Here is a 22234-nt window from a genome sequence, read left to right as displayed (position 1 = left end):
TACGTGTGACCATCTAGTTGATGCATCTATTAAAAACATGAAATATCTAAATGGCCCACACGGGGGATGAATTGGTCCACATAAATCCCCGTGTATACGTTCTAGGAAAGTAATAGATTTGGAATTTATCTTAACTGGTGATGGCCGAAGTATTAACTTGCCTATTGAGCAAGCAGCACATGAAAAACTATTATGAAGAATCTGCTGGCTCTTCAATGAGTGTCCACATGAATTTTCAATTATCTTTCGCATCATTATTGAACCGGGGTGGCCTAACCGGTCATGCCAAACTTTAAAGTCATTAGTAAACTTCTGGTTTACTATACAATGTGATTCAATTGTATTGATTTTGTATAGTACAAACCAGTGGAGAATGTAGGTAATTTCTCCATAATAAGTTTATTGCCTTGACTTACACTCGTGATTTGAAGGAACTCATTATTTCCTTCACTAATTGTCTCAATATGGTATCCATTTTTTCGAATATCTTTAAAACTTAGTAAATTTCTTTGAGACTTAGGGGAGTATAATGCATCAATAATTTCCAATTTTGTTCCCCTTGGCAATAAAACATTTGCTCTTTCGGAGCCTTCTATAATTTTTGTACTACCTGATATGGTACTCACATTAATTTCTTTCATCATCAATTGCGAAAAATATTTCTTATTCTTAAGTATGGTGTGAGTGGTAACACTATCAACTAGACATAAATCTTCACCATTGGTTGATGATTGAGCTCCAAAGGAATTCATTTTCTAATAGAATTAAAGGAACCAATATAAGATTCACAATATCAAATAACTTAAATTAATAAATGATAATAATGAAATATACGAAAACATAAAATGCCCAAAAACATAAAATTGTCCAAAAACAAATGTCCCATAAAGCATAAAGTCATAGTACTACGATAAAATTCTAAAAACAAAATAAATGCAAGCTAATTAATAGAGTTTATTCGCCAATGGATCATAATTTATTCAATTGTTTTCTTCAGGATTAGGAAAGAAATCAGTCGCTTCCAGGTGAGTTGAATCACCGTTATCAAAATCACCTTCGCCATCCTCATACACCAAATTTGTTTCCACTTTCTTTCCTTTCTGTTTGATTGATAGTTGATAAAGGTCTAGTAGATGTTTTGGTGTACGACACACACGAGACCAATGGCCTTTTCCTCCACAACGATAGCATATATTTTCATTTTTATCCTTCTCATTCTTATTTCCATCTTTTTTGTCCCACTTCTGGTGGGAGTATGAGTTCCTAAAATGACCACCTCGACCAAGACCATATCCACGTCCGCGGCCGCGACCACGGCCTCGACCACAACTGCTGGCGTAATCTCTAGCCTTTTGCTCTTTCCCACTATGGGATGTCGCATTCGCTTCAGGGAATGGAGTAGAGCCAGTTGGGCATGATTCATGATTTTTCATTAATAGTTCATTATTTTGCTCAGCCATAAGAAGACAAGATATCAATTCAGAATATTTTGTAAAGCCCTTTTCACGGTATAGTGTATGCAGGACAACATTGTTTGCTTGAAAAGTAGAGTATGTTTTTTCTAACATTTCTGCATCCGTTATTTTCTCTCCACATAATTTCAATTGTGACGTAATTCTAAACATGGCTGAGTTGTATTCACTCACAGACTTAAAGTCTTGTAATCTTAAATGTAACCAATCATAACGAGATTTTGGTAATATCACAGTTTTCTGGTGATCATATCTTTCCTTTAAATTACTCCAAAGGACTTGTGGGTCTTTAACAGTCAAGTACTCAATCTTAAGGCCTTCATGAAGGTGATGACGAAGGAATATCATAGCTTTAGCCTTATCTTGGCTAGTTGCAGTGTTGTTTTCTTTGATAGTGTCACCAAGTCCCTTTGCATTTAAATGTATTTCAGCATCTAACACCCAAGATAGGTAGTTGTTTCCAGTAATATCAAGAGCAACAAATTCGAGTTTTGCAAGGTTTGACATGATTCACTGATATATAAAACAATATTATAAATTAGGAACTAAAATTGTATAATAATATATATATACGCTAAGTTTCAATTAAGACCAAGTTCAAGTAATTAATTATAATAGAATCTGCGTATTGAACCTTGAAGAAGGTTACTGGGTATATTATTAGCAATCTCACTCAAGAGTAATAAATAAAATTAAAACAGCAAATGATATATTTCATTAAAGAACTAGATTATACCATAAACTTTAGCTTTTGATTATTACGTCAAATATTTTAAACAAATTTTATCTTGTTAAAAATCATGTTGTCAGATAAAAAAAAAACTTAATCTTAGAATTCTTTGATTATCATACTTTTCTGGGATTACTCCTACGGGATAGCATGTACTCACTTTATACATATTTGCCCACTGATTTATTGAAACGTTTGATAAAAACATCCACAATTATAACTTCATGAAGAACACTAGTCATACTAGCATACATATTATATTAAATTGGAAAGAAAAAGTAGGATGTATATATATATATATATATATATATATATATATATATATATATATATATATATATATATATATATATATATATATATATGATATATCTTTAATGGAGAATACAAATAACCTTCGTATCAATATGCAATCCAGAAGTAAATTTAACTTGTTTCAGATATAGAAATAGCATGCAATTTTAATATAAGCTTAGCACATTAATCACATAACGATATAGGTTTACGGAGTATAATTAATCAATTGGGGTAGACTATACTGTACGCTAAGTTCTACCGACCAAGAAATAATTAAAAGGCAACAAATGAACATAATCAATTTATACACAAAAACTAGTCATATTGGTGAAGTATAGAATAATTTCCCGATTAGTAGTACAAAATCGTCTAACAACAATTGACGGTTTGCAATTATAATGTGAATTATATATTGACTAAAACAGATATATAAGTTAATCAATATTTAGCAATAGGAAAAATTGCCCGGAATAATCCGACCTTTTGCCCGTCCGCTGAAAATAATCCCACCTTTGGATTATTTTTTAATAATCCCACCTTTATACCCATTCCGCTATAAATGGTCCCATTTTACTTGGAACCGATTGAGCAGGTATTTTTTTTTTAAAGTAGAATTTACACGTTCCTTGATTAGTAAAAAAAAAAAAAGTAGTAAAAAAAACCACCACCGCCACCTAAGCCACCCCAATTCAGCCACCACCACCCAACCTAAACCCTAGAACCACTATCCCACCCACACCTGAAACCACCAAGCTGACCGGAATCCCACCGAGCCAAGCCAACCTAAACCCAATTACCCATTAACCCAAGTACCCAACCCCTTAACCACATTAACCATTTAACACAACCCCTCCTCTGTGGACGACGACGACGACGCGGCTGGAAACGGTGGACGGGGGAGACGCAACGCGACCAGAATCTGGGGATGGGGGAAGTCGGCGCGTCGGAGCTGGGTTTAAGGGAGTTGGTGGGTTTTTCGCGGACGGAGCCTGGGTTTAAGGGTTGGGTTTTCATGGGGGTAAGAGTGAGGGAGAGGATTGGTGGTTCATGGGAGGGGAGGGTAAGCCGGAGCCGCGTGAATGGGGTTGGCCGGTTGGGGGTTGGCTTGGTTTCGTGAGGATTCGAGGGTGGTTCATGTGGAGGTTCGTGAGGGAGGGAGGGGTTCGAGGGTGGTTCAGGGAAGGGGGTTCGATTGTGGTTCAAGGGAGGGGTGGCAGGGGAGGCCGGCGCGCCAGGATTGGTGGCAGGGGAGGCCAGCGCGCCGGATTGGTGGCAGGGGAGGTGGTTTGGGTGGTGGGTGGTTTCTAAATTAATTAATTGTTTTTTTATTTTATTTTTTAATTTTATTTTTTTGACTAATTGGGTGCCGACACATGGCTAGTAACTTGCTATAACAAGTTAACTAACCGGTTGGGACCAATAAAAAAGATCGGGGGGTAAAGGTGGGATTATTAAAAAATAATCCAAAGGTGGGGTTATTTTCAGCGGACGGGCAAAAGGTCGGATTATTGCGGGCAATTTTTCCTTAGCAAATTGGATACATCAATAGTATTAGGCTATTAGATATGTGAAAGAAAGATAATATAGAATATTCCAAAAATTAATAGACTTAAATCATTTATACAAAGCACAAATTAACAAATTTTACCAAATCACTTAGAGATCTTGTATAATCGAAGAAGAAAGCTATGCTAGCACACACTATTAATGGGGAACAAAGACTAAATCTACCCTGTACAATCCTACTCTATCAAACAATCATTATGCGCATAATACTACGAATATAACAGTCAGATATGATTTCGATTGAATTAATTACTCTCTTTGACTAATACATATACATATTCTTATTCTTATATGTAAACTTATTAACCTACAATGATTTGATGGAATAATAAAAATAGCGTACCTTTCAAGATTTTTAACAACTAATCGTCGTATAGGGTTCAAACCCTTCGTCTTGATTTTTTTTTTTACTTAGCTAGAGCTGGTGCTGATAACGTGTTAAATATGGAAGAGAATATATAGAGAGATGAGGGAAAATTGTTACGTTGTATTTCATATTCCATCTAGTACGGGATATATATACATGTACATTACCTAGGGTTCCATCAACGGATAAGACCAAATACCCAACTTTAGAGTATTCTAGATGGTACATGGGATAATGGTCATCCATATTTACACTACTACAAAAATTGGCAAAGAGACCCGTTGAAATATGCCTAAAAGACCGCCTCACAACGGGTCTCTATCTCAGGGGTCTGTTTGATAAAGAGACCCGTTCTTGAGGGGGGTCTGTTTAGGAAGACGAAGAGACCCATTGTAAGTTATAACAGGTATGTTATGTAAGGTATGAAATTAATAGTTTAGAAGAAAAACAGACCTGTTGTTTGAGTTAGGGGGTCTTTTTAGTGTCATCAAACAAACCTATTATGTTAAATAACGAGTCCGTTTGTTCTCCTACTTTTTTTAAAAAATAGATAAAAATTCTTTTCGCTTTAAATTTTTTTTTTTTTTTTTTTGATGGAAAGTCCCAACTTGGCACTTAGCTTTCATTACTTGGGAGATCAGAGTTTAACAAAGCAACAATACACTCAGGAAAAGTCGAAGACCAAACCTGCTTCCCTATGGCCCAAGGCATACAATGAGCAAGCTCATGAGCCACTCTATTACCCTCTCTCCTAACAAAGCTCCACCTAATTGACTCAAACAAACTACTAACATGATAGACATCATCTAATATAAGGTGAAAAGTACTACTCCCTCTTTCTCGTGACGAAACCGCATTAATCAGACCAAGGCAATCGCTCTCCATGACTACATCTTTGTACCCAAGATCAACGGGCATTTGCAACCCAAACAAAAGTGCTTTAGCTTCAGCAATATTGGGAGCCCACCTATCATCCACCATCCATGTCATAGCAGCACACGCACTGCCATCAGCTCTGCGCACCACAGCCCCCACACTCGACCCCAAGCCTTCCCAAACTCCAGCATCTACATTCACTTTCACCCTCGAACCAGAAGGAGGCTTCCAACGTATACGGGCAGAAACTCGCACTCCCACACCCGCATCTTCCTCTTGCTGCAGCTCAGACATGAGCTTCCAATCATAATTCATTGAATTTCGAGGATCACAAGCCTCCCCTTCGAACAACCACCTATTTCTAGCATTTCAAATAGCCCAACAAACAGTCATGAATAACCCATGCTCCTTCTTTGGCAAACAATCAATACGAGTTAAGGCAAAATCCCCAAAACTCCTATAGCCACCCTCAATCCCATCATTCATACCACTTTCATTCCAAACCAATCGCGCAATTACACAATCCCGAAGGCAATGCAAATCAGTTTCCTCATTCGAACCACAAATGCTACATAACGGATCCATACTTGATACTCTTCGATGAAGCCCCACCATAGTGGGAAGAGCTCCACAACACACACGCCAAAAGAAAATTTTCACCCTTGGGAGAGTATTAGCATGCCAAATTTTACTCCATACATTTGACCCACTCGAAGCAGTAGTTAACTCACTTGCATCCACATCCCCAAAGATAGCTCTATAAGCGGAGCGAACCGAGTAATCGCCATTTTTCTCAAGTTCCCAGCAATAAATATCCTCCGGCAAACGACAGCTAATAGGAATTCTTAATATACGTTCCCTTTCAAAAGGCAAGAACAATTCATCAATAATATTCCTATCCCATGTAGCAGTAGGGAGATGAATAAGATCACACACCCTCATGTCCTCCCTCGCCGATCCCCTAGGAGAAATCACCATTCGAGACTGAGTCTCGGGAATCCACGGGCTGCCCCAAACCGGAATACTCAGTCCATCACCAACTCTCCACCGAATGCCTCTTTGTATCACCCATTTCACACTCCAAATCCCACGCCATGTATATCTAGGATTAGCCCCAATTTCCGAACCCAGACAGCTACCATTCGGATAATATTTTGCCCTCAAAATCTGCGCAATTAAGCTCTCGGGTTGTTGAAGAAGCCGCCATGCCTGTTTACCCAACAATGCAGCGTTAAACAATTTTAAATCTCGAAACCCGAGACCACCACTAGCCTTAGGAGCACACATCTTCTTCCACGCTACCTTATGAATTTTCCTCTCCCCATTTTTTTGCCCCCACCAAAAGTTTGCTACCAAAGACCTCAATTCGTCACAAAAAGAAGCAGGGAATTTGAACACACTCATCGCATAGGTCGGAATAGATTGGGCCACTGCCTTAATCAACACCTCCCGACCCGCCTTAGAAAGAAATCCCCCCTTCCACCCTTGTAGTCTTTTCCACACTTTTTCTCTAATATCCTTCGTCAACACTCTCTTCGATCTCCCAATGACTGTTGGAAGGCCCAAATATTTATCATGAATATCAACGACCTTCACCCCCAATCTTTCCGCCAACTCTCCCCGTCTCACCTCACTCACACCTTTGCTAAAAGAAACAGTCGTCTTTCCCAGATTCACCATTTGCCCCGATGCTCCTTCATAAGTCTTCAGAATTTCCTTAATTTTATCCACCTCCGCCTCACTAGCCTTCGAAAAAATGATACTATCATCCGCAAACAATAAATGGGAGATAGAAGGAGCCGACTGAGTCACATGAATCCCATGCAACATACCATCCTTCACCGCTTTATTAAGCAAACCCGAGAGAGCCTCCGCACATAAAATAAACAAATACGGGGATAATGGATCACCCTGCCGAATACCCCTACTAGGAGTAAACTCCCCTGAAGGTGCTCCATTTATCAACACTGAAAAAGATACCGTAGAAACACAGTGTATAACCCGATCAATCCAACACCCAGCAAAACCCATCTTAGTCATCACCGCCCCCAGAAAATCCCATTCCACTCTATCATAAGCTTTCACCATATCAAGCTTTAGGGCCATAAAACCCTCCAAACTAGAAGAATGTTTCATGTGGTGAAACATCTCAAATGCCACCAAAATATTATCTGTAAATAATCTACCCGGAGTAAAAGCACTCTGATTAATTGAAGTAATCTGCGATAGAAAAAATTTTAAACGATTAGCCAAAACTTTAGTGACCAATTTATACACCACATTACACAAACTAATTGGCCGAAAATCAACCATTTTGTTCGGGGCTTTCTTTTTCGGAATAAGAACAATGAAAGTTTTATTAATAGACGTTGGAATATCATCACCATTTAAAATTCCTAACACCAAACTAGTTACAGCAGGACCAACAATATGCCAATAAGTCTGAAAGAAAAGTGGACACATACCATTCGGCCCCGGGGCTTTCAACGGGTGCATCTGTTTTAACGCGCAGAAAACCTCATCTGAAGTATAGGGGGCAACAAGTATACCATTCATATCATCAGTGACTCTTCTCTCAATCCCCTCAAGAGCCACATCAAAATTACCCGGGCTAGACGAGGTAAATAAATGCCGAAAATAATTTGTAGCCACCTGCTCCACCTCCTTTTCCCCACTATGCGCAATACCATCATCAGACACCAAGCAAGAAATTTTATTTTTTTGTTTTCGACTAAAAGCTTTCCTGTGGAAGTAGCTAGAATTTCGGTCCCCGACCTCCAACCACAAAGCCCTCGATCTTTGCTTCCAATATAATTCTTCTTGATGTAGGAGATTAGTGATCTCCTTAACAACTTTCCTCCTCTCCTTAACTTGACTCTCGGATCTGCCCCCCTTGTTAAGAGTCCCCAGCCGCTTCCTTCTCTTTCTAATTTCTTTAAAAATATGCCCAAATTCCTTATCACTCCAAGCCGCCAACTCCGCAGCACACAAAGCTATTTTACTCTCGACTGCAGCACCCCCCGCAAGCCACGCACTATCCACCACCTTTTCACAACCCTCATTCTCGGTCCAGCCTTGCTTAAACCGAAAAATCCTCCCCTTTCTCTTAACCTCATCCACATTCCCATAAAGAGTGAGCTTCAAAGGAGCATGATCACTCCATTCGCGTTCAAGGTGTAACAGCTTCGCATTTGTGAACATAATTCTCCAACTTTGCAGAACAAGAGCTCGATCAAGTCGGCATTGAACATTATCCTCACCCCATTGTCCATTATCATATGTAAATTCATAGCCGGAGTAAGGCAAATCAACCAAATTACATCTATCAATGACATCTCGAAAATTCTCCATTTGCCACAACGCACGATCACGCCCCCCTTTCTTCTCCGATTCATGAAGAATTTCGTTAAAGTCTCCAATACAAACCCATGCCTCATCACACTCATTAGCAAGACTCCCCAACAATTCCCAAGATAAATGACGGTTCAGGACCTCGAGCCACCCATAGAACCCCGATAGACTCCAGGGAGGAACCTCACCAATACCCTTCTTCACATTAACATCAATGTGATGTATCGACATCGACCGCAACTCCACCTCAACCCCCTTTCTCCAAAACAAAGCCAAACCCCCCGAACAACCACGGCTATCCACAGCAATTCCATCAAAACCAATTAATTTCGAACGAATTTTCATCATTTCACCACTATTAAGTTTCGTCTCCATCATAAAAACAAGAGACGGGGCCTCTCTCCGTACTAAGTTCCGGAGATTATTAACTGCATCGGTGTTGCCCAGACCTCTGCAGTTAATGCTTAGAATACTCATTGGGCTTGGCGGGGTAGCTCCACCGCTACCTCCGCCTCTCGCCATCCATATAAAGTGCCATCAAGCATAGTTCTCTTAGCAACAGTCTCCACCTCCATCAAATTATCATTACCCTCTCTATTCCTTTTCCCAAGTAAAACCTCCCCCTCATAATCCATTTTACTCACCTCCCCCCTTTCCTTCTCCTGCCATCCTTTTTTGAGCTTCCTCGAACCCTTTCCCCCTATTTTACTCGCCTTCTCTCCCTCCCCTGCACCAAATATCATACCCGAGTTCACTACCCCCTTCGATAAAGGAATTGCAACACTCACCTCTGAAATATTTCCCTCACCCCCCTCCCCCCTCTTCCCTTTCAATCACCCCCTCCTTCTCACTATTTTGCATACCTTGTACTCCACCCTCCAGACACACCACTGCCACTGCCAGCTCAGCCGGCACATCTCCCTCCTTACACCCTTTACCTCCTTGCATCCCACCTTCTCCATCTTTGTTAATCATAGATGCTGGTTTGCGAGTGAACACCAACTCCCTCCTCGAGGGAGGCTGTAGAGCAGCCACATCTTCAATCAATTTTGCGCGACCTTTGCGGGGAGAGGCTCTGAGCCATAAACCCCATTGCTTCTCTTCAAGTTCCTCATCTTCTTCAACAGTAGAACAGTCACGCTGAGTGTGCCCAATCACCCCACATAAAGCAAAACGTAGATAGCCTTTCATATTTCAATTGGATCATCGTCACATTCCCCTGTTTGTTTCTGATTTTTTGCACCCTTCGCAAAGGCTTCGACGTGTCTAACATCACAGGCACTCTACGAGATTTGTCCCACCCCAGTTCGTCCTTCTCCACCTCAATTACAGCCCCAATTTTATCCGCAATCACCCGAACATCCTCGTTCGATCTACTGTCAAGGGGTAGGTTATATAGTCTTACCCAAAAAGGGAAAAATTTCAATTCAATTGATTCTGGTTGTTCGTTACCAGCAATGTCCTTAAGCAAAAGTAATTGGTTCTCAAAGTTCCGCGGTGCCCCATCAAGGACCTTCTCTTTATCACGCCAATGAAAGAATTGAATGATAAAAAGGTTATTTTCAATCTTACGAAATACTACATCACGTTTCAATTGCCAAACTTGTTTCAAGGTTCGTTGCATAGCATCAAAATTATACGATCTTACCGTCAGAAGCTTCCCCACCACCGATAATGCGATTTTGTTCTCCTGAGGGTCTACGAGGCGCCCAAATCTGCAATGTCATCTTCCTCTGCCGTGATTTTCAGGTTCGACCACTTCTCTACAAAATCTTCAGCCATCGCACCAAGAATCAACCCTCAAACAAGGGTAGACAAGCTTGAACACGCAAGAGAACACCCCTCTGACCTCCGCAAGAAAGGAAACCCTATTCTCCGGAGCGAGACTCCTTGAAATCTATCATTTTCCGCTTTAAATTATTTTGTTATTTGGCAGGCTCGTATTTGAATTTCAAAAATGTTGTTTTATGCAATACAAAAATTGACGGAACATACGAAGTACCGAAGTAAATTGTAAGAGTACACTATATAAGACCATGGAAAATAATAATGGAATAAATTAAAAGTTACGTGATACAAGAAAATCATCCAACATAAAATTTGAAAAAATAAAATTTTAAGTGAAATTTACTATAATAATTTACATCAATAATGGCTTCAATACTCCATTTCTCCATTGTTTGATGACATCACGCAAACCTGACCAAAAAAAAAATCAATCTAATGAAAATGCTATAAAAGCTCTAGTATTACTCGTATAATGGTTAATTGGTTATCTAACAAAGATAAGAAAAATTATGTAGCTAATTAATAATGTAGCATTAATTGATTAAGATAACATAATAGTACTGCTAAAACACTAATAAACAGCATACTTATTTAGTTACCCAGTTAATCATAATAAATCAAGAAGAACACCTGCAACTCTGCATTGAAAAGTGAATGAACTCCAAAAAAACTACAACAACAATCTCCGCAAAACCTCCATTAATCAACCAATTCAGAGAAATTACCCTGCAAGCGAGACCCGAAAAAAGGATTACAGCCACAACGAAGATGGAAGCAATTGTAATAAAGAATTCTACTCGAAAACTAATTTGAAAACATAGTCAATAATAATAAAATAAAAACCAATTTACAAATCTATTACCTCAATTTTGTTCAGAAGATAGGCCATCAATTAGACAACAAGTCTTTAAAATTCCAGATCCATTAGCATAGGAGGTTGAGCTTCTTTCTACCTTTGAGAAATTGAAGTAGAGCTTGAATAGGGTTCAATATAAGGGAACATTGAATATGATTGATAATTTTTGTAGAGATGATGAATTAATTGTTGGTTTATGTTGTTTATTTTTCCACATCTCCCTTTAACTTGACGATTTCTGAAACTTGAGAAAAAATGGGAGAAAAATGCAGTGTTTTGATTCAATGGAGAAGGGAAGAGTCAGTGAAGGGTTGACGGCGGATCCATAAAAAGAGGATGAGGGTTTTCATTTGGGGTTGGGCTTTGTCTTGGGCGAAGGTTTTGAAGAGAGAATCGGTGAATAAATTTTAACAAAAATAATGATATACGGTAACAAAAATAATAATTAAAAAAGAGTACCAAAAATAAAAAGGGTCGTTCTAGTTAGGGGTGAAAGTTCGGTGTTCGGTTTGGTTTTTGGCCCAAACCGAAACCGAACCACCTTAATTCGGTTTCTTGATTTTAGAAACCACACCGCACCACTTTACTTTAGAAACCGAACCATATTTATTTCGGTTTCAGAATAAAAAACCGAACCAAACCGATTTTTAAGCAAACTAAAATTCCCACAAATTGAACATGCAGTAGCAGAGAAATTAAGCAAACTAAAATTCCCACAAATTAGTACAAACTAAAATTCCCACAAATTAATTCCCACAAATTAGCACAAACTAAAATCGCAATTCACAAATTAAAATCGCAGTAGAAATGATTTAAGCAAGTAAAATCGCAAGTTAAAATCGCAAATTAAAATCGCAATTCACAATTGAACATGCAGTAGCAACGATTTAAGCAAGTAGCAACGATTAGTATTTAGTAGGAGAAGACAGGAGAAAGCAAGTAAGTAGAGCAACGATTAGCACTTTAGCAGAGCAAGTAGTAGAGCAAATTAAAATCACAAATTGAATTCGCAAATTGCATAGTGCATACCTTAATTAGTAGGAGAAGACAGGAGAGAGAGAAGCAGGTGGACCGTTGACGGTGGTCGCCTGGTGCCCTGGTGTACTGGACAGTGGTCGGAGACTTAGAGAAGACAGTCAGACAGGAGAGGGGACGAAAGAGTGGAGAAAGGCTGAGAGGATTAGAGGAATTAGGGTATTTATTTTTGGGCCAGGCAGGGGTTTTGTAGGATTGGGCTTATAATTCGGTTTGGTTCGGTTTTGTTCGGTTTTTCAATTTCCCGAACCAAAACCGAACCGAAAACCGAAATTTTTTTATTTGTGACACCGAAATCGAACCACCCTCCCAAAAAACCGAACCACATTCCTTATTCGGTTCGGTTTTTCGGTTCGGTTCGGTTTTACACCGATTCACTTTCACCCCTAGTTGTAGTGTAGGTAGGGGGGAAAGGTAAGAGACCCTCAAGATTAAAGAACGGCTCTCTTATCTCTCTCTTTTTTTTCCTAACATACATAACAGACCCGTTACAATTAATATAGGATCTCTTACATCAAACAGACCCGTTAGTTAAATAACGGGTCTTTAATTGGGGGTTATTTTTCCAAGTTTTGTAGTAGTGTTAGATATTTTCATAACATATTATTATTATTATTATTATTATTATTATTATTATTATTATTATTATTATTATTATTATTATTATTATTATTATTATTATTATTATTATTATTATTATTATTATGACTTCTTGTTAGAAACTACCTAATTAAACTCGGTCAGATTTTATGAGAAACTAACTAATAAAAAGATATTGTAAGAAACTATCTTATAAAAGATAAAATATTATAAGAAACTACCCTATTAAAGGTACAATGTTGTAAATTACTACCTCTACCGGATTTCCACCGTCGACCCACCTTAAAACACCCTGAAAATAAGACTAACTATCAACGGTGTGTGCAAAATAGTACGAAATCAACTATCAGCTATTAGTGGTACCACAATTTTTACTATATGTACAAAATAGTACGCCGGTCATCAAAAAAGTATTTCGAGGAAAATTTCGTCTACATTTATTATTATTTTATTTTATTTTTATTAAATTTCTGTTTCTTTTCAAAATTCGTATTTAATTAACAATTTCCTTTATAATCAAAATTATTAATGCCCCGTCCCTTTGTTAGATTTTTTTTTAATGGTCAATGTGTATTTAAATATTTTTTTTCAAAAAACATGTAGTAATTCCTACAATCAAACAATAGTAAATATAGGGTATTGCATTATTATGTGGAAATAATTAGTTTTATTTTGAGCATATCGAAATAATAGTTTTAATAAATATTTAAAAAATCTAAAATTTCTCCACATTCACCAACCAAATTAAAATCTAGGGAATTTTTTGGATTATCTAAACAATTTTTGAAATCAATTATATCAAAATAATAACGCATTTAAATACCGTATTTAATATTGTGTGGTAGCAGAAATTACTAGAGTTATTTGAAAAAAAAATATTAAATACATATTGTCATATTGACAATTCAAAAAACAAATTACAAAAAAAAACTTAACAAAGGGGTAGGGCATTATTATTTTGATTGTTCCATAAAGAAAATTGTTAAATAATATGTATTTTGAAAGAAAACAGAAAATTACTAACAAATAAATACATAGACGGAATATTCCTAACTATTTTACACATATAGTATAAAAGGTGGTCATACTAATAGAAAATAAATAAATTTGTATAAATTTGCACACACAGTTAATAATTGATATTGTATTATTTTAAACCAATTTTCTATATTATTCCATGCAAAACAAACTATAAATAAATATTAAACAATATTGGAAGTAGATATATTATGAAATCATTACACATACATCAAGATTACAAATTCATCAAGTACTACCTCCGGTCCAAATTACTCGCAACTTTGGAATATTTTATATCTCACAAATAATACCCCAAAGTTACGAGTAACTTGGACCAGAGGTAGTACATGCTATCATTTATAAAATTAAGGGTCTGTTCTAATAAACTAAAATCAGCTAAACTGAACTAAACTGAGCTGAACTGAAATGAATATTTTATAAGAGAAGGAAATTAGGAAATGAGCTGAGCTGAAATGAAAATAAACGTATGAGAATAAGCCCTAAGAATTTTTTCAAAAAATTCTTTCCCCATATATATATAATAGCAATCAAACTTATGTTTAAAAAAGATGCAAATCCTTATTCCAATAAACAATTTGGAGTTAAAAAAAAAGGGTAATCCACAAATACGAGAGAGAAGCCTAGAAATAAAGCTCAAGCTAGTACCCCACTTCGTAACCCAATCACACTCGAAAATACACATACACTTTGTAAGATATACAACCACTACATAGTATTGGCAATGTACAAAATTTATGTAGTCTCAAGTATAATTTTCACGACTCACTTTTGTCAATCCGAAAAGAAGTTTCAACTAAAATTATTCTTTATCCGGCTAGGGCTTAATGCCTTAGCATAATTGTTTCCAGATTTCACCTATTGCTGAGCTTCCTCCACGCTCTTCCTCAACAACTTGATAACTTGGGCAGGTTCTGGGGCTCCAAACACTGAACTCCCAGCAACAATACAATTTGCTCCAGCTGAAGCCGCAGCATCGATAGTAGATGGCCCCAAACCACCATCAACCTGCACAAGGTAAAAAAAATGTTTTAGGAAGGCCTCGTGTTTGGATCTATGATAACTAATCCACTATGAGATTATTCATAAGCAAATCAAATCAGTAGCATATCGCTCTGTCCCACGACAACTATCTAAAAGGTATAGCAAAATTCTTAAGGTATTTCATGATTTTTCAGGTGATGTAAGTTTCATTTATTTGCCAAATAAAATAATATATAAATCAATCAAAGTCTTAATCCCATAAGCGGGGTCGGCTACATGAACCAAAATTGATTATTCCATATAGTCATCCAACAAAAATCTTCATCCTCCATCTCTTATGATCATATACATCATTCTCATGCAAATCCGTGTGATTCATATCCTTCCTAACTCCTTCCAAAAGCCTTTGGGTTAGTTTTAAATTTTACAAACTGATTTCTAAACCTTGGACTAGATAATAGAAATTCTCCCTCATCATCGTCCTCTCTAAAACATGATCTTCATACAGAAAGAAGTGAAAGGAGAGAATATTAGGAAGGAATTGGAGTAAACAGTGTACAGTGGACAAAAATAATAAAAACAATGAGATCAAATTGAAAATAGAACCACTTGAGATTAGCACTCCCATGTCCCATCTACTTCAACAAAACATATTTGATTTTGTGCCTAAGACCATAACTATCGCTGAACTCCCCCTTCATCATACAAGCCGTTCATGCTAGGAAGGTATATTCTCAAGTCTCAACAAGCTTCAGTCTCTGATTTCTCCTTAGTTTAATCTCCTCTTCTCAAATTTGCCACCACATTCAATATAACTATTGCAAGTCAATCCATCTGTGATATTTTCACTACTAACAGCACTAAGATCTAAACTTGTCATCTCAACAGACCCATTCCAACCAATTTTAGCTCAAAAATGAATACCTGTCTAAGAACTTTTTACATATCAAAACATAAAGGAACTTAATCAACCAATCCTCAATATTTCTTACAAAATACTACACCCATATCATCAAAACATTAACTCCCTCATTTTCTTAACAAATCTTAAAACAAGGCAAAGAATTTTGGGACTAGTACTAGTCATACACCGTAATAGTATTTTGCATACAAATGAATAATGATAATTCTTTTCATCCCATGTTTTTTCTGCTAGCTTTCCTTTAACTGATAGATTTATATTTGGACAGGGGGCATTAAAAGAAGTTGGGTTCATGAAAATTACTTCCCCTTCAGAGCTTAATTTCTACAGCTGGCACAATATCACTAGGGCTATCGAGGGCATTGAACCTGCTCCACACACCTATTGCCAACATAAAAGTCAGTTCAATGAACTGGTTCTTTTCCCCCAAAAAATTTCCCTTCGCTCGTTATTAATTGCTCACTGAACTACAATGTTCAAGCCTATGTTTCCCAGACTCAGATTTGAGTGTCGTGTCCAACAATCCATAATTTATAAAATCCACTATATACTTGAGTGTCACATCATGTCGAAGTGTTGGAGGATCCGACACACGACATGCAGCAGGGAATCGGAGTAACATAGGTTCAACCCTACTTGTATGTACGGTGAGACCCCCATCTCTTAACTTTAATAGTTGTTGAATTCAAATTGGAATTACCACCCAAGCTAATAAAGTAATAATACCATCAAATTGAGTAGCTGTAACTGGGAAAAAATGAATCCACCACCCCTTAAAACTATTCCATTCTCTCGTTGATCAAACCAAACTGATTGACAGACTCTGAGGTATGTTCATGGCTACCTTACCTGACCTTCAATTATCCTTTTAGTTTCCACTCTTGCTTTTTGCAACGTACAATTTTTTGTTTTCAAAGTCATGCAAGTTCAGTAAACCCGACAACCTTTGAAATAATTGTCAAGATGTGTACACACTGTAGGGCTATTATCAAGTTAGTATTATGTTCTTACTGCAATTTTAGTACACCCTACAGCCCGAGGTCTGTTGATCATGCCAGGACAGGCTTTTGGTACACACACAATAATGAACAAAAACGGATAACAGCAAAATTTCATCTACCTATTACTCGCACAATTTACATCTATCTAATACTCCAAAGCACCATTCATAAGAAGGATAACAGATTAAGTGACAAAAGGGTCCTAAATTCAATCCAAATCAATCTGAAGATCCAAAACAATTGTATTTACCAGGTTAACTTTACTATTAGAGAATACATTGACACTACCTGGAACTTAACAGTCCATCAATTTTCAATGCATGATTACCCTTGGTTTTTATGATACAAAAGAGATCAGTAAGCACCATAAATCTTTCCCGTCAGTATTCCCAACAAAAATAGTTCTTTGAGAACATCCAAAAAGCTTGGCCATAGTTGTGACAAGCTTGAGGTTTTTTGACAATCACTTAGCTACGCATGTGTAAGTGGAAAAGTATAGATTAACAAGTACATATGGCTTAAAGTCTTAGGGCTTTCCCCTTTAGGAATAAGAGCAATGAAATACCTTTTCATCCCTCAAAATGTGTGTTGACATTAAGAGATCCTCATTTCATTTTGAAAGGCTATGTCCCGGACATATTTGACTGACATTGGAATAGACTTGACTACTTTGTGCTAGGCTAGAAAACAGGGGAAGATGGCTTGTATAAGGAGCTGAGCTGGCCAGTTCAGGCAAAGGCTGATTCTGTTTTCAAATCATTCCTCAGAAAGAGCAACTTACCCTTTAAGATAGGACTAGATTTAGGAAATTACTACATATCCTAGAGCTTTCCCCTGCTCCCCTCTTTATATTCACTTCCTCAAAGCATTGAACCCCAAACAGAAATGAAATAATAGCATTTATTTCCAAACTGCACCAGCAATCTTATCATTATCATCGGCATTACCCCAAGGTCACATCAACATCGTTTTCTTAATCTCTTTGTTCTGTTACAATTTTTTTACGGATAAATCTTTTTTTTTTTTTTTTTTCAAGACAGCCCAGATCCAGTATCATCAGTCATTTCACCAGGAACATGACATGTAACAATTATAATACTTGATCACTAGGTCACTCATCCAATCGTACAAACTGTCATCAGATAAAACTAGCATGAGATGGTACCTCAATATCAAGGGACGGATACTTCTTCCTCAATGCACGAACCTAGATAGCCAAACAACAAATGTAAACATGGGCTATCAAAAGTTTTCATTAAAAAATTAAAATCAACAATTTGGTTATTACCTTATCCATTGTTTCTAACATGAATTTCTGCCCACCAAATCCAGGCTCCACAGTCATAACAAGGACCATTTCAACTGGATTAAGTCCTTCCAACTACAGTACAAAGTACAAAACGATGAAAATTATATCCTTCCAATCTTCCACCCAACAAAACTGTAAACTAGAACATTTTTATAAAAGTAACTTCACCACAAAAGATATACCAGAGGGTAAACTTCTTCAATGGGTGTCCCAGGCTTCAGCGCAACACCAGGTTTCATCCCTTTTGACTTTATCTTTTCAACAAGTTCTTGCCAGTTGTCTACAAAATCAATAACAGGCATCACTGCAAACGTCAACACATGATAATAATTAAGGAAAGCAAGTGCAGTTCAGGCGTTCAGTAAGCACCTTTAGAGACCTCAACATGAAACGTAAAGCCAGAAGCACCAGCTTTTCCTAATGGCTCCACATAATCCAGTGGATTTGTGACCATAAGATGACAGTCTAGATATGCCCTACAGACATGTCATAAAAAAATATATAAACTTTCTCGTAAACATCAGTAGCTCTAATCCAGGTTTTATAATGTAAATGAAACAGAGAATTTAGAGCATTACTGAGTGTGTTTTCTTAGACTCTCGATAACTGGAGCACCAATTGTGAGATTTGGGACAAAGTGCCTTCAAAAGACAAAGAAATATAAATGTAGAGATGAATGGACTTCAAAGGGTATACTAGTATATAAACAAAAGAAAAACTTTGATGAACTAACAATGCACAGAGAACTTAAACTAAAAACTTGAAAAATAATAAATAAATAATATCAGTAGTTCAACAGCAATTACTGAAGAAGAAACAGCAGCTAAAATAGACAAAAATCCAAAGAATCAAAACAATTTAACCCTAAACCACAGAATCTTCTAGAACAACCTATAGAGCATTTCATAACTCCTATGCTTAATGGATAAATTAAGCAGGTGAGGTGCATATCATCTTACATCGCACAAAGTCAACAAATAGCAAAATAATTATTGATTTTTTCTTAACACTCTGAAACCATTACAAATCCCTGATTTTCCTGCTCAATATTTGACAAGTAGCTTACATAAGGCAACTTGATATGAAGATGGCACAGCTAGGCTTAATGGACATCTTATCATACATGGAGAATTCAATGCTTATTATAAACTAATTAAAAGACCAACAAAATAACCACATCACCACAAAAGTATACGGAATAGTCGGATGAAAAATTGCTTGCTTTTCCAAACTGCACAGGTATTTTTTTCCCTCAGGATAATATAAAATAGATTATACCGTCAAAGTTTAAAATAATAATACCCTAAATACCCCGCCACCTGACAAGACTACAGAAGCCTCAAAAAAGGCAATAGATAATGCCGTAATGGGACAGTACAGCAATCCAATAGAGGTTTAGTCAGTAGTTTGAGATGTTCACATACCCATCCTGTAAAGAAAAATAAATAAATTCGTCAGCTAAATTTTAAAAGGTTTTCAAGGGAAGCAGTTCATGACCAAAATCCTATAGCAACAATGGGACGCTGACATCTGCTTCAATGAAACAATTGCAGTGCACTAATTACTAATCCATCCACAGTTTTTTTTTTTCTTAGATAAGAGAAACTTTATCAATGAGACATGAACAACCACATAATGATTGAAAAGCGGGTGAGAGATCAAATCAGACTTGGATGACGCTTCATCTGATCCAAGATGACCCGTCATTCATGTCAATAGAATCACTCACACTGTCACACCACACATAGATTTTGTTATAAGAGAATACAAAATTTAAAAGCTATAACCCACCCCTCTCTAAGATCTAACGTAGTAATGCCTACCCCTCACTCTCCACTTGACTTACACTTACTCCCCTTCCCCTCTAGATGAATTTCATAATTTGAAGTAATTAAAAAAACAAAATCTATTTTCTGACATATTCTCATTGTTAAAGTTTCATTTTCCTTCAAAAGGCAAGTTCTTGGTCTGATCCTTCCACCCAATCTCATAATATAGTACTTTTTATGAACAAAGACCCCGAAAACATGAAAGAGTACCTAACACTACCACTACCACAACTACTTTTTGAAAGTTGATAATACTCCAAATCCTCAATTTAATACTACTAATTAAGCTGCTCTACGCCTGTACACACAAACAAACACAAGCACACGCGCGCGCATACACAACTACACACAAACAAACACAAGCGCACACACACAACTACACACAAACAACTGAATCAAATTCATAATTCCATCTCTAATCATCTGAGCAAAAGCCTCTGAAGGAAGAAAAAAAACATGCTGGCACCTTCATAAGTTTAAATCTTTTAACAACTTTAACTAATGCTCCATTAAACATGCTAAAAGGACCACCAAAAAAAATAAAAAATTACAAAATTACAAAACTCAAGCATTGTACAAATTAGCACAGGACTTATAATTAAAGCGGAATTCAGCCAACTTGGTAGTCTATTCTGATTAACTAAGAGGGCATCAAACAAAAACTAATATAGAATACTTCATCCATTTTATAAATCATAATAACCAAAATTACCAATAATTTTGTACTTATAATAATAATAAAACATCAAAGAAACGGGTTTTGTTAGAATCGGATCGATATATAAATTATTCTGAAACGAAGGGAGTATAAAATTTCTACTAGAAAAAACACAGAAAAATAAAAATTAAGAAATGAAATACCATGATATCCATATGAAGCCAATCAGCGCCAAAATCAAGCATACGTTGAGCTTCAGAAGCCAAATTGGCGAAGTCTGAGGATAGCATCGATGGCGCAATTTTAGGGAGGACACCCATGATTATTGGATTACTTTGTTACACTTGGTTTCTGGGAAGATCAAAGATTAATAAAGGGGACTCTAAAAATTGAGGGTTTTTAGAATTGGTTCACCAAACTCAGACGATTGCTGGGATTCTGGAATTCCTTTCACGCTTGAAATGGAGAAAAGGGAGATTGGAGAAGGTTGGGGTTGGTGTGAGAAATAAAACGTGTTCACCAGGGTCAAAAATGGCATATCAATACTAATCTGGAGTATTTAAAAGACGTTTCTAAGAATGTCTTATTTTTCTAAGAATGTCTTATTTTTATTACACCACATTACCTACTCAACCTCTCATTATGTCGTGAGAATAGATGTAAATAATTGCAAATCAAAAGGTTTGATTAAAAAAAAAAACACGTAACATGGTACAACGTACAGGCTACACACTAGTTTAGGTACAATAAAAAGGTGAAACAGTTATGGGTGTTATTGGTTTTTAACGCAACGGATTGATCGGCATATTTATAAAGACACAAATTTGGTTGTAAATGAATATAAACACATATGATATCAAGGTTTAAGCACGAGTGACTCAAAGTTAATCCTGGGCACCGTGCCGTGCCGGGCCGCCGCGGGCCGTGCCTGGCGGGCCACGGGCTGGTTCGTGCCGGCGGGCCCAGGATTTCGTGCCGTGCCGTGCCGGCCATTTTCACAGGCCAGCCCACGGCACGGCACGGCCCTCGTGCCTGGCGGGCTCGTGCCGTGCCGGCCACGTGCCGGCCTGCGGGCTGGCCTGTGCGGGCTGGTGCAGTTTTCATTTTTTTTTTTTTAATGACAACATTATAAATTAATAAGTTTATAATGTATATAAGTTATAAAAATCTAATTATAAGTTTTATAAGGTAACTTATAAGTTTATAACTTATAAGTTATAAGTTATTAAGTTATGAATTTTATAATTATAAGTTGAATATTTATGTTTTATAATTTGTATATTCAATATTTATATTTATATATTTACTTTATACTATTACTTTAAAATTTAATGTTTATGATTTATTAGTAATTGGTATAATTTTATTTTTTTTTAATATGAATTTACAAATTGTAACAAAACGGGGAAAAAAGGCAAATTGGACTTTGGATGTGAATAATGCGTACTTTATATTATTATTACTTGAGTTGAGAAAATTGTACAATGATAACAATGATAAAAATCATACAATGATGGTATTAAACAAAAATTGAAAAATGATAAAATTGATATTT

At 36.8% G+C, this 22234-nt stretch overlaps 3 protein-coding genes across 3 annotated transcripts; all 3 read right to left on the bottom strand.

Annotated features, from left to right (window-relative positions):
• Window positions 1-980: 980 nt before the first annotated feature.
• LOC110734087 lies at window positions 981-1979 on the bottom strand. Its single transcript, XM_021914149.1, has one exon. The coding sequence runs from the start codon at window positions 1977-1979 to the stop codon at window positions 981-983; it is 999 nt and encodes a 332-aa protein (XP_021769841.1).
• A 3068-nt stretch (window positions 1980-5047) lies between these two features.
• Window positions 5048-5623, bottom strand: LOC110734082. The gene has a single exon (XM_021914145.1). The coding sequence runs from the start codon at window positions 5621-5623 to the stop codon at window positions 5048-5050; it is 576 nt and encodes a 191-aa protein (XP_021769837.1).
• Window positions 5624-14517: 8894 nt separating this feature from the next.
• LOC110734202 (ribulose-phosphate 3-epimerase, cytoplasmic isoform-like) lies at window positions 14518-21214 on the bottom strand. Its single transcript, XM_021914261.1, has 8 exons — window positions 20883-21214; window positions 19617-19621; window positions 18771-18833; window positions 18562-18668; window positions 18375-18472; window positions 18172-18264; window positions 18049-18090; window positions 14518-14984 (listed from the first exon to the last, which is right to left on the bottom strand). The coding sequence occupies exons 1-8, from the start codon at window positions 20997-20999 to the stop codon at window positions 14835-14837; spliced, it is 675 nt and encodes a 224-aa protein (XP_021769953.1). The 5' UTR covers window positions 21000-21214; the 3' UTR covers window positions 14518-14834.
• Between the last annotated feature and the right edge of the window lie 1020 nt (window positions 21215-22234).

The sequence above is a fragment of the Chenopodium quinoa genome, unplaced genomic scaffold (genome assembly GCF_001683475.1).
Source record: "Chenopodium quinoa cultivar QQ74 unplaced genomic scaffold, ASM168347v1, whole genome shotgun sequence".
NCBI classification, from domain to species: Eukaryota; Viridiplantae; Streptophyta; class Magnoliopsida; order Caryophyllales; family Amaranthaceae; genus Chenopodium; species Chenopodium quinoa.
Note: the sequence above shows the minus strand (reverse complement) of the source record. Positions and strands in the feature narration are given on the sequence as shown.

What these genes read in the sequence shown, in the direction of transcription:
- LOC110734087 (XM_021914149.1), bottom strand. Translation starts at nt 1,979, where the DNA reads ATGTCAAACCTTGCAAAACTCGAATTTGTTGCTCTTGATATTACTGGA.
- LOC110734082 (XM_021914145.1), bottom strand. Translation starts at nt 5,623, where the DNA reads ATGAATTATGATTGGAAGCTCATGTCTGAGCTGCAGCAAGAGGAAGAT.
- LOC110734202 (XM_021914261.1), bottom strand. Translation starts at nt 20,999, where the DNA reads ATGGGTGTCCTCCCTAAAATTGCGCCATCGATGCTATCCTCAGACTTC. An exon ending in AGTCTAAGAAAACACACTCA is followed by an intron (nt 18,669 to 18,770) that starts GTAATGCTCTAA and finishes ACATGTCTGTAG; the next exon opens with GGCATATCTAGACTGTCATC. An exon ending in ATCCGTCCCTTGATATTGAG is followed by an intron (nt 14,985 to 18,048) that starts GTACCATCTCAT and finishes TACCTTGTGCAG; the next exon opens with GTTGATGGTGGTTTGGGGCC.